Source organism: Mobula hypostoma, chromosome 9 (genome assembly GCF_963921235.1).
Source record: "Mobula hypostoma chromosome 9, sMobHyp1.1, whole genome shotgun sequence".
Classification (NCBI taxonomy): domain Eukaryota; kingdom Metazoa; phylum Chordata; class Chondrichthyes; order Myliobatiformes; family Myliobatidae; genus Mobula; species Mobula hypostoma.
Window position 1 is genome coordinate 68,809,237 of NC_086105.1, and position 13,877 is coordinate 68,823,113.

A 13,877-nucleotide genomic window follows, 5' to 3' on the forward strand; every position below is an offset into this window, starting at 1 on the left:
CACACAGAATTCATTTACACCTGCATGTACAACAATCAGGAGAGCGAATGGCATAAGAAACACTTTATTAATCCCTTAACCCCTCTCCCTCAGCAACATGGTATGTGTGTGCACTGTAGAAGTAATTGCCATCTGTTGTGTACAGGCTAATTTTAGTCTTCAACATTCCTCTCATTACGTTTAGACCATTAAACATCGAAGCAGAATTAGACCATTCAGTCAATCGTCTGCTCCACCATTTCATCATGGTTGATATATTCTCGCTCTCAACCCCATTTTCCTGCCTTCGCCCATAACCTTTGATACCTTTACTAATCAAAAACCCATCCCCACTTTAAATGCCCAGTGATTCCACAACTGTCTGGCAATGAATTCCACTGATCCACCAACCCTCCAGCTAAAGAATTTCCTCCTCATCTCTGTTATAAAAGGGGCATCCTATTCTGAGGCTGTACTCTCTGGTCCTAGACTCCCCCACTATTGGAATCATCCTCAGCATGTCTGCTGTATCTAGGCCTTTCAATATTAGTTAGGTTTCAATGGTAGGTTCCTTAAGGTTGTTATAGCCAGGGGGTGGTAATGGGGATAAGCTCTCGCTACCCATTAAATGCTCCCAATGGTGTGTGTCTCAAATAGCCTCTGACAACCAAGTCCAGCTCCTGACCTTCACATGTGGTTTAGCCACTAAGCCCAGCGGAACTGTTTCTGCTGACAGGAAAAGGGCAAACGCAGATTGCTGGCCTTTCATCTCAAACCTCCACTGCCTTCCGGCTGTATTCACTCATGGAGAAAGCTTCGAGAGTAAACCCCAAGGAAAAATCCGAAGCTGGAGTCCCTAAGGCAGTCCTACGTTGAATTCAATGCTGACTGGCAATTTCTGCAATGCCACTGGTGCCTGACTTTATTAGTCTCTGCCATTCCTTTGGATTCATCAGCTGCGTAGAGAAGAGAAGCCTGCTGCATGGTAAACAGCTTGCTCTCCATACCATACTACCCTGGCTTACGTATCATTTAGACAGCTTGCTGTCTGTACCATACTACCCTGGCTTACGTATCATTTAGCAGCTTGCTGTCTGTACCATACTACCCTGGCTTAGGTATCACGTAGACAGCTTGCTGTCTGTACCATACCACCCTGCCTTAGGTATCACGTAGACAGCTTGCTGTCTGTACCATACCACCCTGCCTTAGGTATCACGTAGACAGCTGGGGCGCAACATCCATGGTCGACTCCAACCAACAAAGGGCCTCTCCTCTCTTCAATGAGATCCCGCTTTATTCTTCAAAACTCCAGCAAGTGCAGGCTCAGAGCCATCAAACACTCCTCATACATTAAGCTTTCATTTCCGGGATAATTTAATGGCTTGCTATATGTTTGCTCTGTGTAAGCTTGGATCAAGCAGTAATGAGTGGCACTTTTGAAAGCCAGCGCTGACTTCCTGAATGTGGATTGATGAGGTTTGATGGCTTCATAAATTTGGTTTATCAGTAATGAAGTTGATTGCACGCAATGGAAATGAGACGTTCTAATATAAGTATGTAAATGGCTGTACTCTGGTCATCATAAACACTTTGGAAATACACCCTATCCTCGTTATATGCGGGGGATACGTTCCTTGCATTTGGCGCATGGTATGGAAAACGCATAATGTGAATAATTATTTAAATGGAGAAAATATGGATGCGTTCTGGAGAGCTTCCTAAATATGTTTTATCTGTAATTTATTTACATTTTCATACCAATATGACATAGAAGCAGTACCACAAGGCAACATTGGTATTATGTTTCATCAATTTAAGGTAATATTCAGCGTTATAAATACTCACCAACAGTGGCAGGTGTGTTGGCTCTGGGAGATGAGTGGTTGTGCAGTGGTGTCGGGCAGCTTTACATGGATGAGGTGGATGATTGTGTGTCATCAGGATTATCAAGGACAGCAGGGGGTGAAGGAAGACTCACAGAACTCTCAGAACTGCCAGCAGCAGGAGATGACACCGGTTTGAAGGAAGTGGTGAGGGTTTCAGCATTTTGTTCTTCAGCATAAATTTGCTTGTAGTGAAGAAGGATTGACTGCAGGGAAAGACTGAAATGCTGACTCCGTTCTAAACTTGGGTCCATGTCCATCACCATTTGTGACAAGTGTTCCACAGCCTTAAAAAATCCTGCTGGTTGCTTCACCGTAAAATCCTTCACCTGCAACTTGGCATTTTCTTCTTTATCGTTGTTAACTTTAAAGGCAAGATTCTGTTCCCAACAGTAGCGGTCAGCCTCAACAGCAAAATGATTAGCAAACCGATCTTCAAAGATTTGACCAGTAGCCCATGCTTTCTTGTTAGCTGCCCAGTGGACAGGAAGCATATTCTTACTCAAACCCTTAAGAGCACGGGGGTTTAGTGAATGGTAAACTAAGAGAGGCTTCATCTTACAGTCTCTTTCAGCATTGGAACACATAAGCAGAGTCAACCTATCCTTTGTTGCCTTGAAACCTGACGCAGTCTTTTCATCCTTACTTATGTAGGTGCGTTTCGGCTTACGCTTCCAAAAAAGCCCGGTCTTGTCTGCATTAAACACCTGCTTTGGTGTGATGCCTAACTCAGCTATCATAGCCTGCAACTGCACAGGGTAGCGTTCAGCAGCTTCGTGGTCAGCACGAGCTTGCTCACCACGCACAGCTAAGTTGTGAAACCTGTGATGATTAACAAACTTAGAAAACCATCCCCTACTTGCATTAACGCTAACAATATCACTTGACACTTCCTCACTAGCCTCTGAACAAAGGTGACCATAAATTTCCAAAGGTTTCACACGAAGATGATCGGAACTGAGTGTTGTTTTTTTCTTTGTTTCGTGCTCAATTTACAAACTCAACATTTTCTCCAGTTTTGTCATAATCGGGTTACGCACTTTAGTAACAATCTTTGCAGACACTTGTGATGAACCAATCACTGCACTTTTTATTTTCTCAGCATTTTTCTTTATGTTTCTGATTGTGGAAGTAGCATCCCAGAGCTGTGTTACCTTCACCCAATGCCGCCCTCTTTATAATTTCCATCTTTTTTTCAAGTGTTTAAAGCGGTTCTCTGCCGCTTGGCTGATGGCCCAGGACTTGACATAGCACACTTAGGAGGCATAGTTAAATGTTTCAAGCACAAAATCAGTGCACCATAGGTAATAACAACAAAAGTTTAAGAGCGCAAGAGCGCACATCCACGCGCTGCCAAAGCCAATGCGAGACTGGCGGGAGTGAGACTGTGAGGCGTGCGCGCATGACTTGTATTGGCGGGAAAGCAGTGCTTCTCGTCCCAACAGCCTCGCATGACTGTGAGTTTTGGACGCATATAAGGAGAAGTTGGTAGAAATAGGTTTAACGCATAACTGTGAATCCGCATTGTCTGAAGACGCATATAACAAGGATAGGGTGTAGCTTATGACCTGTTATTTGTTTAGGTGCTGTATTTGCATCGTTTGTCTTCATTTACACATTGGTTTCTGCTTTTGTCTGCGTGTGGTTTTTCATTGACTCTATTGTGTGTCTGTGTTTGTACAGGAAATGCCCATAAGAAAGTAAATCCCAGGGTAGCGTATGGTGACATATGCAGTTCTGTGCAAAAGTCTTAGGCACATATATATACCTAGGGTGTCTAAGACTTTTACACAGGACTGTAGTAATTTTATGTATTGCACTGTATTGATGCCACAAAAAATAAAACCAATTTCATGATATATGTGAGTGACTATGTAACGGTTTCTTCCCCCAAGCCATCAGACTCCTCAATACCCAGAGCCTGGACTGACGCCAACCTACTGCCCTCTTCTGTGCCTATTGTCTTGTTTATTATTTATTGTAATGCCTGCACTGTTTTGTGCACTTTATGCAGTCCTGGGTAGGTCTGTAGTCTAGTGTAGTTTTGTGTTGTTTTATGTAGTTCAGTGTAGTTTTTGCATTGTTCATGTAGTACCATGGTCCTGAAAAACGTTGTCTCGTTTTTACTGTGTACTGTACCAACAGTTATAGTTGAAATGACAATAAAAAGTGACGACTTGACTTGGTGATAAACCTGATTTTAATTTGGGTCTCTGTTCTGGACTGAGCATGGGAAGGCAGCAGGGAGAGGGGAATCATGGTTGAATAAAGGGGAAGGAAGAGGGGAGGGAGCAGGAAGCACCAGAGAGACATTCTGTAACTTGCTGTCCACTCCACATTGACCAATATAGTACAGTGCAAAAGTATTAGGCACCCTAGCTATATACTGTATCTGTGTCCAAGACTTTTTGCACAGTATTGTATGCACTTTGCTAATAAATTTACTCTGTCTTTAACTTGGAACTTTGCTTTCCCTTACACTATTAACTTTTATCCTGTGTCCACAGGCTTATCTGCAGCCACATTTACTGGGAAATGAATTCACCCACTTGGAGTTTTCCAGAAGAGTGCAGCGCAAGGAACTTGGAAAGAAAATGCTTTTCAGGGATTTTTACATGACCGGCTGGTAAGATTGTGGCCATAAGGGACGTTGAATCTGTTCTATGATGCCACCTGATTTACTGATCTAGTATTGTTCTGCATGTGCTGAGGTAGAGTAGAGTCAGAGTTACGTGGCCCATCATTATCTATTCTGACGGTTTTGCCTGTTTTCCCACATTACTACCTGCCTGTTTATATAGAGTGTCTGTACAAATGCAGGAGGTTCCAGCATCCCCTCTGGCAGCACATTCCAGATATCAGCTCCTCTCTGTTTAAAACACGACTTGCTCAGAATATAGCATAGTACCCACGATGTTGTGTCGACCTTTAACCTTCTTGAAGATCAATCTAACCCTTCCTTCCCACATGGTCCTCCATTTTCTAACATCCATGTGCCTATCTCCTAAATGACCCCACTGCCACCATCCCTGGCTGCACGTTTCGTCCACCCACCATTCTCTGTTAAAAATTTTTAAAGGGCAAGCTACCCCTGACATCACTGCTAGACTTTCCTTTAAACACCTTAAAGTTATGCCTCTCATGTTACCCCTCCGATCCCTATATCCCCTTTAAACTCCTTCCTCTTACCTCAAGCCAATGCCCTTTGGTTTCTGATATCCTACCAAGGGGAAAAGATGTTTTCTATCCTGTCTTAGTGTGAAAATTTCAAATCCCAGAGATCAGGATATTACTATAGATTCAGATCCAAGCAGTGTAGCTGGGAAATCTTTCACTAAAATCAGGCATATTATCATTGACGTGGGTTGTCAAATTTCTTGTTAAGTGGAAGTAAGTATATTACAATAAAAAACAATGTGAAAGAGGAACAGTGCGGAAGTGTTCATGGGTTCAGGAACCTGATGCCAGAGGGGAAGAATTCCTAAAATGTAGAGTGTGTGTCTCCAAGCTGCGGTACCTCCTTCCATATGATAGTAATGCAAAGGGTGAAGGTCTTTGATGAGTAGGCACCTGCATCGACGGACACTGTTTATTACGGTGGGGAGTCGGTTTGGTGTGCAAAGCCAGTCTCTTCATCCTAAGTGGGACACTTCTGGTCCCAACTATTCAAGTTCACTTTGCCTCTGAGTAGAATATTCTAGATGTCTCCCCTTGGACTATGAATGCAGTATATCGCTTACAGGACTCCAGACGAATAGCACTATTATTGATGCTGGCTTGGTAAACCACTCAGATTTCCACAGGGTGGTTCTCCACCAGGATCTCTGGAACAGTTTGGGATAGGCAGTAAATGCTGGCAGTAACCACCCACACACTACAATGAATTAAATTAGCAAAAAGTAATTTCTCTAAATTCAGCAGGATTATTTTGTCCTTTTGGCTCAGTACCATGATACAAGTTAAGTACCGGTAGTTCTGCCAAAATGTTTGTTTTCATAATGTGCATTTGATATAACACAATTTGTGACCTCTATCAGAATCAGAATCTGAACCAGGTTTAATATCACCGACATATGTTGTGAAATTTTGTTGTTTTGCTGGAGTACATTGCAATACGTAAATAAAAATTATAAATTACAATAAGCATATATAAAAAAGTAAATTAAATAAGTAGCGTAACAAGAGAGGACAATAAAAATACTGAGGTAATGTTCATGAGTTAAGTGTCCGTTCAGAAATCTGATGGTGGAGGGAAAAAAGCTGTTCCAGAAATGTTGGGTGTGTGTCTTCAGGCTCCTGTACCTCCTCCCTGATGGTAGCAATGAGAAGAGGGCATGTCCTGGGTGATGGTGGCCCTTAATGATGGATGCCGCCTTCTTGAGACATCAGCTTTTGAAGGTGTCCTCGATGCTGGGGAGCCCAGTGCCCATGATGGAGCTGGCTGAGTTTACAACTTCCTGCAGATTTTCCTGGTCCTGTGCAGTGGCCCCTCTGTACCAGACGGTGATGCAACCGGTTAGAATACTCTCCACAGTACGTCAATAGAAATTTGCAAGTGGCTTTGGTGACATTCCGATTCTCCTGAAACTTCTAATGAAATATAGTTGCTGCCATGTCTTCTTTGTAATTGCATCAATATGTAAAGCTCAGGATAGATCTTGAGGGATATTGACACTCGGGAACTTTGAAATGCTCACCATTTTCACTACTGGTCCCTCTATTTGCATTATGCAGGCCATAAGACATAGGAGCAGTACTAAACCATTTGGCCCATCGAGTCTGCTCTGCCATTCAGCCCATCAAGTCTGTTCCATCTTTATTGTAACTTATAGTGTTTGTTAACATGTATTGCAATATACTGCTGCCATAAAACAACAAAACTCACGACATTAAACCTGATTCTGATTCGTATCCTTACCCTGAACAAATGTTAAAGCTTTTCCTTTGCTTCTTTCCTCATAAGGCTTTGCAGAGCTGCCAATTCCCACCATAAGTCGGCTGACTCCCACAGCTACCTTGACTACTAGCTCCTCCCACCCTGTCTCTTTCTCCTCAGTGACTCCATTGCTTCCACGTCTGAAACAGAGTCGGGTTTGTTATTACTGACACATGTCATGAAATCTGTTGTTTCACAGCAGCAGTACATGAGATACGCTCCAGATTACAATAAGAAATATTAAATAGTATGAGAAGAGAGCTGAGTAATCAGAATCAGGTTTATTGTCACCAGCCTGTGTCGTGAAATTTGTTAACTTAGCAGCAGCAATTCAATGGAATAAGGTTCGTCCATCACTAATGGTGAAGACCTCGACACCATTAGTACTTTTTTTATGAGGTCGAGTTGCTAGCTCAACGCTCAACCCAGCACGGATGGAGAGTGTGCAGGGGAGCCGGCGGGATTCGAACTCAGGACCTCTCACCCCGAAGTCCAGCGCTGATGCCACTATGCCACCAACCGGCATTGTGTCAAGACTAGCGCTTGATTTGGATTTAAGTGAGGGAGAGTTGCGCAGCATCAGCCTCACTCTCTCTTCCCAATTCCCATCTGGATCCAGTGGCAAGACAAGAGTCAAGACGACTGGAGATGGGACTAGGCGCAGTGGATGACCGGGACGTCTTCTGTGTCTTGTCCTGCTCTACACGTTCCACGATGCTTGCAGAGACCGCCTTCTTGACTGTTGGACCTTCCGTTAGTCTCATCTGCTCAATCCGCTGCAGTCTGTCTTCACATGCTGGGATAGACAACTCCCTATCTCACCGAGGGTTTGAGACCCGTCAGCTACCCTCACCTGGTTTAGCCGGCTTGTCGAAGCCGTTGCCCGGGGTGTGGCCGCTGTCACATGCAAACAACTACGGGGAGCCACAGGTGAGAGCTGAGTGCCAGGTGGGGACCAAAGGTGGACTAACCAACTTGGAAAGGACGTAACATGTTCCCCCACCAGAGGTGCTACCCCTCCCTGACACCCCATACACCCCAATTCAATGGAATACATAACACAGAAGAAGAAAAAATAATAATAAATAAATTACGGTATACATATATTGAATAGAGTAAAAATCGTGCAAAAACAGAAATAATATATATTATAAAAAAAAAGTGAAGTAGTGTTCACGGGTTCAATGTCCATTTAGGAATCGGATGGCAGAGGGGAAGAAGCTGAGTGTGCACCTTCAGGCTTCTGTACCTCCTACCTGATGGTAACAGTGAGAAAAGGGCATGCCCTGGGTGCTGGAGGTCCTTAATAATAGACACTGCCTTTCTGAGACACCGCTCAGAAGGTGTTCATGGACTATTAGGAAATCTGATGGTACAGGGAGAAGAAGCTGTTCCTAAGTTGTTAAGTCTGCCTCTTCAGGCTCCTATCTGTTCTCAGAGGAGGCTTTCAATACTTGGTCTTCTGAAATATCCTCCTTCTTCCAGCAAAGTGGCTTAGACCACACCTGGGGTACTGCGTATGGTTCTGGTTGCCTCACCGGGTACTGGGTATGAGTGAGCTAGAGAGGGTGCAGAAGAGATTCACAAGGAATTTGTCGAGAGGGTCTGGTTTATAAGAGGACAAGATAGATTGGCAAATGCGAGGAAATCTGCAGATGCTGGAATTTCAAGCAACACATATAAAAGTTGCTGGTAGGAAGAGGTACAGTCGGTGTTTTGGACCGAGACCCTTCATCAGGACTGACTGAAAGAAGAGCTAGTAAGAGATTTGAAAGTGGGAGGGGGAGAGGGAGATCCGAAATGATAGAAGACAGGAGGGGGAGGGATAGAGCCAAGAGCTGGACAGTTGATTGGCAAAAGGGATATCAGAAGATAGATTGGCACAGTTTTCTCCAAAGCAGAGGAAGCTGAGAGGTGATATTTATAGAGATCTATCAAGTCATGAGGGATGTAGATGGGGTAGATAGCCACCGTCCTTTTCCCGGAGTAGGGGGTGTCCGAGACTAAAAGGTGTAGGTTTAAGGTAAGGGGAGGAAAACAGCACTAGAGGGCAAGATTGCACCCAGAGGCTGATGGGTAAATGGAATAAACTGCTGGGCGATTTGGAAGAAGCAGGAACAATGACAGTATTTAAAAAAAACATTTGGGAAGCTACATAGACTGGAGAAGTTTAGAGGGACATGGGCCAAAAGCAAGCAAATGCAATTTGGTAGGCATTTTGTTGTTATGATTGAATTGGACAGAAGGTCCTGTTTTCATGGAACATAGAACAGCACAGGCCCATCAGCCCACGATGTTGTGCCGACCTTTTAACCCACTCTGCAATCAATCTAACACTTCCCTCCTACATTGCCAATAACCTTCTGTTTTTCTTCCATCCATGTGCTTATCTAAAATTCTCTTACGTGTTCCTAATGTGTCACTGTAAACCACCACTCCCAGCAGTGTCTTCCAGCCACTTACCACTCTATGATTAAAAAAAACACCTCTGACATTCTCACTAAACCATCCCTCACTCACCTTAAAAGGATGTCCTCTGGTATTGGCCATTGTTACCCTAGGGAAAAAGTGCTGGCTGTCCACTCTATCTAGGCCTCTTATAATCTTATTCGCCTCTATCAAGCTAAATCATTTTGACTAAATTAATAGACTGCAGGCCAACTACACTCCCGTCCCAAAATTATTGTTAAAAGGCTGTTTCTTTCCAGTAAGGGGTTACCAGTGTTATTCACCATTGTCAGTGTGTAGGATGTTTAATGTGTAGGCTGCTCCTTTCTAGCTCCACTGCCATCAATGTGGGCAGCACACTGCCATTTGAATTATGTTTATATTCATACTTTCCCTCATCAGGTAACCACTGTACAGTCAGACTTGGCCATTTTAATGCAGGAGTGATAACCACATCATACAAAAGATGGAGCATTCTTCATCCATGTTTTATATTCTTCATTGATCACATGCTCCTCCACCATAAACACTGCCTAAAGTCCCTATAAACACGGAGAGGAGAGTTTTAGCATCTGTCACTGATAATTGTAACTGAACTGTGCAACAGGAAATGAATGGGTTTAATTTTCATCACAGCTCACTCCATAAGCAAGCCGTATACAATACTGTTTAAAAGTCTAAGGCACATGTGTATAGCTAGAATGCCCATGACTCAGTCCTGAAGTAATTTTACGTATTGCACTGTACTGCTGCCACATAAAAAAGCAGATTTCATCACATATGTGAGTGATGATAAACCTGATTCTGATAGAGTCTCTATTGTGGACTGAGAGTGGAAAGGGGGCAGGGAGAGGGGAATCATGGTTTGGAAAGGGGGAAGTGAAAGGGAAGGGAGCAGGAAGCACCAGAGAGACATTCTGTAATGATCACTAAACCAGTTGTTTGGAATCAAATGACCTTGTCTGGTGTCTCAAAGGTTGAGTGTGCCTGCACACAAGCCACTCCCTCTCTGCCACTTATCCCACAGCCCATCCACGGTTCCACCCTTGCCATTCCCAACATTCTTTGCTCCCACCGGATTTATAAAGTCACTCTCCGCTCCACGTAGACAAATACAGTATTGTTTGAGTTTTAGGCACCTGGCCATATATATGTCCCTAAGACTTTTGCACAGTATTGTATCCAATCTTACAGCCAAAGTCATGTCAGAGTCATAGAGAAGTACACAGGCCCTTTGGCCCATCTAGTTCATACCAAAACCATTTGAACTGCCTACTCCCATCAAACTGCACCAACCGGCCCATAGCTTTCCATACCCCTACCATCCATGTACCTATACAAACTTGTCTTAAACATTGAAATTGAGCTCGCATGCACCACTTGTGCTGGCAAATCATTCCACACTCTCTCGACGCTCTGTGTGAAAAAGTTACCCTTGCTGTTCCCCTTAAATCTTTCACCTTTCACCCTTAACCCATGACCTCTGATTGCAGTCCCATCCAACCTCAGTGGAAAAAGCCTGCTTGCATTTAACCATACCCCTTGTGATTTTGTATAGCTCTATCAGATCTCCTTTCAGTCTTCTATGTTCTAAAGAATACAGTCCTAACCTCTTCAATCTTTCCTTGTAACTCAAGTCCTCCAGACCCTGCAATATCCTTGTAAATTTTCTCTGACTCTTTCAACATTATTTACATCTTTCCTATAGGCAGGTGACCAAAACTGCACTCAATGCTCCAAATTAGGCTCACCAACTTCTTATACAACTTCAACATGACATCCAATCTCCTACACTCAGTACATTGATTTATGAAGGCCAATATGCCAAAAGCTTTCTTTACCACCCTATCTACCTGTGACGCCGCTTTCAATGAATTATGGACCTGTATTCCAAGATCCCTTTGTTCTACCACACTCCTCTGTGCCCTACCATTCACTGCGTAAGACCTATGCAAAGTGCAAAACCTCGTACTTGCCGCCATTAAATGCCTTCTGCCATTTTTCTAGCTGATGCAAGCCATGATAGCCTTCCTCACTGTCCTTGCATCTTCAATCTTGCTGATCCAGTTAACCACATTATCACATTAATATAGATGACAAACAACCAAGGACCCAGTGGTACACCACTCATCACATACCTCCGGTCAGAGTGACAATCCTCTACTGCCACTCTCTGGCTTCTCCCACAATGCCAAAGTCTGATCCAATTTACTACATCATCTTAAATGCCAAGCGACTGAACCTTCTTGACCAAACTCCCATGTGAGACCTTGTCAAATGGCCTAACTAAAGTCCATGTAGTTAACATCCTTGCCTTCATCAAATTTCCAGTTAACCTCCTTGAAAAACTCTACAAGACTGGGTAAACATGACCTATCACACACAAAGCCATGCTGACTATCCTTAATCAATTCATGTCTATCCAAATAGTTTTATATCCAGTCCCTTAGAATACCTTCCTATAACTTTCCCACAACTGATGTCAGACTTGCCACCTATAATTTCCTGCTGTGTTTAGAGCCTTTTTTAAACAGTGGAACAACATTGGCTATCCTCCAATCCACTGGTACCTCACCTGTCACTAAGGACATTTTAAATATCTCTTCCAGGGCTCCAGCATTTTCTGCACCTGCCTCCCGTAGGGTCTGTGGGAACACCTTGTCAGGCCCTGGGGAGTTATCCACCCTGATTTGCCTTAGGATAGCAAACACCTCCTCCTCTGTAATCTGTACAGAGTCCATGAAGTTGATGCCACTTTGCCTCACTTCTATAGACTCTGTGTCTGTCTCCTGAGTAAATACAGATGCAAAAAAATTACTTAAGATCTCCCCCGTGTGTTTTGGCTCCACACATGAATTCCCATTCTGGTCTCCTGGAGGACCAATTCTGTCCCTTTCAATCCTTTTGCTCTTAACATATCTGTAGAATCCTTTAGGATTGTCCTTCGCCTTGTCTGCTCGAGCAACTTCATGCATTCTTTTAGCCTTCTTGAGTGTTCACTTACATTTCTTGTATTCCATAAGCACCTCATTTGTTCCTACTTGCCTATAGCTGCCATGCCCCTCCATTTTCACTTCACAGGGCCTCAATATCTTCTGAAAAACAAGGTTTCCTACTGTTATCTTTGCCTGTTATTCTGACAAGCACATGCAAGCATTGTACCTCAAAATTTCGCTTTTGAAAGCCTCCCACGTTCCAAGTACACCTTTGCCGGATAAGAGCCTGTCCCAATCCACACTTGTCAGATCATTTCTAATACCATCAAAATTGGCCTTTCTCCAAACTAGAATCTCAACCCGTGGACAAGACTTATTTTTTTGCATACTTACTTTGAAACTAATGTCATTGTGGTTACAAGATGCAAAGTGTTCCCCTACAGAAACTTCTATCTCCTGCCCTGTCTCATTCCATAATAGCAGATCCAGTATCACACGCTCTCTCATTGGGACTTCAATGCGCTGATGAAGGAAACTTTCCTGAACACTTATGACAAACTCTAGCCCATCTTGTCTTTTTATGGTATGGGATTCCAGTCAATATGTGGGAAGTTAAAATCATTTGCTATAACAACCTGATGTTTCTTGCAACAGTTTGCAATCTCTCTGCAAATTTGTTCCTGTTAATCCCTAGGTCTGTTGAATGGTGTGCACTAGAGCCCCATTAACATGGTGATATCTTTCTTATTTCTCAGTTCCAGCCATAATGCCTCACCAGACAAGTTCTGCAGTCTGTCCTGATGGAGCACTGCCATGACACCTTCCCTGGCTAGTAACACCACCCCTCCTCCTTTAATCCCTCCCATTCTATCACGTCGAAAACAAAGGAACCCTGGAATATTGAGCTGCCAGTCCTGCCTCTCCTGCAACTGAGTCTCTCTAGCAGTTACAATATCATAATTCCAGGTGTTGATCCATGCCGTGAGCTCATCTGCCTTTCCTACAATACCTCTTGCAGTGAAATATACCCAGCTCAGGACACTAGTTGTACCATGTTCAACCTTTTGATTCCTGATTTTGCCTGAAATCTTAATAACATCTGCCTCCACAACCTCTCCACTAACTGTTCTGGCATTCTGGTTCCCATCCTCCGCAATTCTAGTTTAAACCCCACTGTGGAGCATTAACAAACCTTCCAGTTCAGGTGCAAACCATCTCTTCTGTATAGATCCCACCTTCCCTGAAAGAAAGCCCAATGATCCAAAAATCTTATGCCCTCTCTCCTACAGCAACTCTTTAGCCATGAGTTAAAATCTTCCTACTTCTGACTTTACTGGTAAGTGATATGGGTAGCGATCTTGAGATCACAACCCTGGAGGGTCCTGCCTTGTAACTTAGCACCTAACTCCCTAAGCTCCCTATGTAGAACCTCGTCACTCATCCCATCCATGTCGTCGGTTCCTACATGGACTGTTCACCCTCCCTCTCGAGAATGCTGAGGACTCGATCTGAGGTGTCGGGACCCTGGCACTCGGGTGGCAACATACCACTTGGGAATCTTGTTCTGGCCCACAGAACTTCCTTTCTGTTCTCCTGACTAATGAATCCCCTATCACCACAGTACACCTCTTCTCTCTCCCCCCACCCCCCACCCCCCACCCGCCCCGAGTCACAGAACCGGACCCGGAGCCA

At 43.8% G+C, this 13,877-nt stretch overlaps 1 protein-coding gene across 1 annotated transcript in view; it reads left to right on the forward strand.

Annotated features, from left to right (window-relative positions):
- Positions 1-13,877, forward strand: part of ppm1h (protein phosphatase, Mg2+/Mn2+ dependent, 1H) — a 234,228-nt gene that overhangs the window by 153,259 nt on the left and 67,092 nt on the right. The window contains exon 6 of the mRNA XM_063058479.1: positions 4,373-4,491. Coding sequence (XP_062914549.1) covers positions 4,373-4,491 — 119 coding nt within the window. The remainder of the gene's footprint in view (positions 1-4,372; positions 4,492-13,877) is intronic.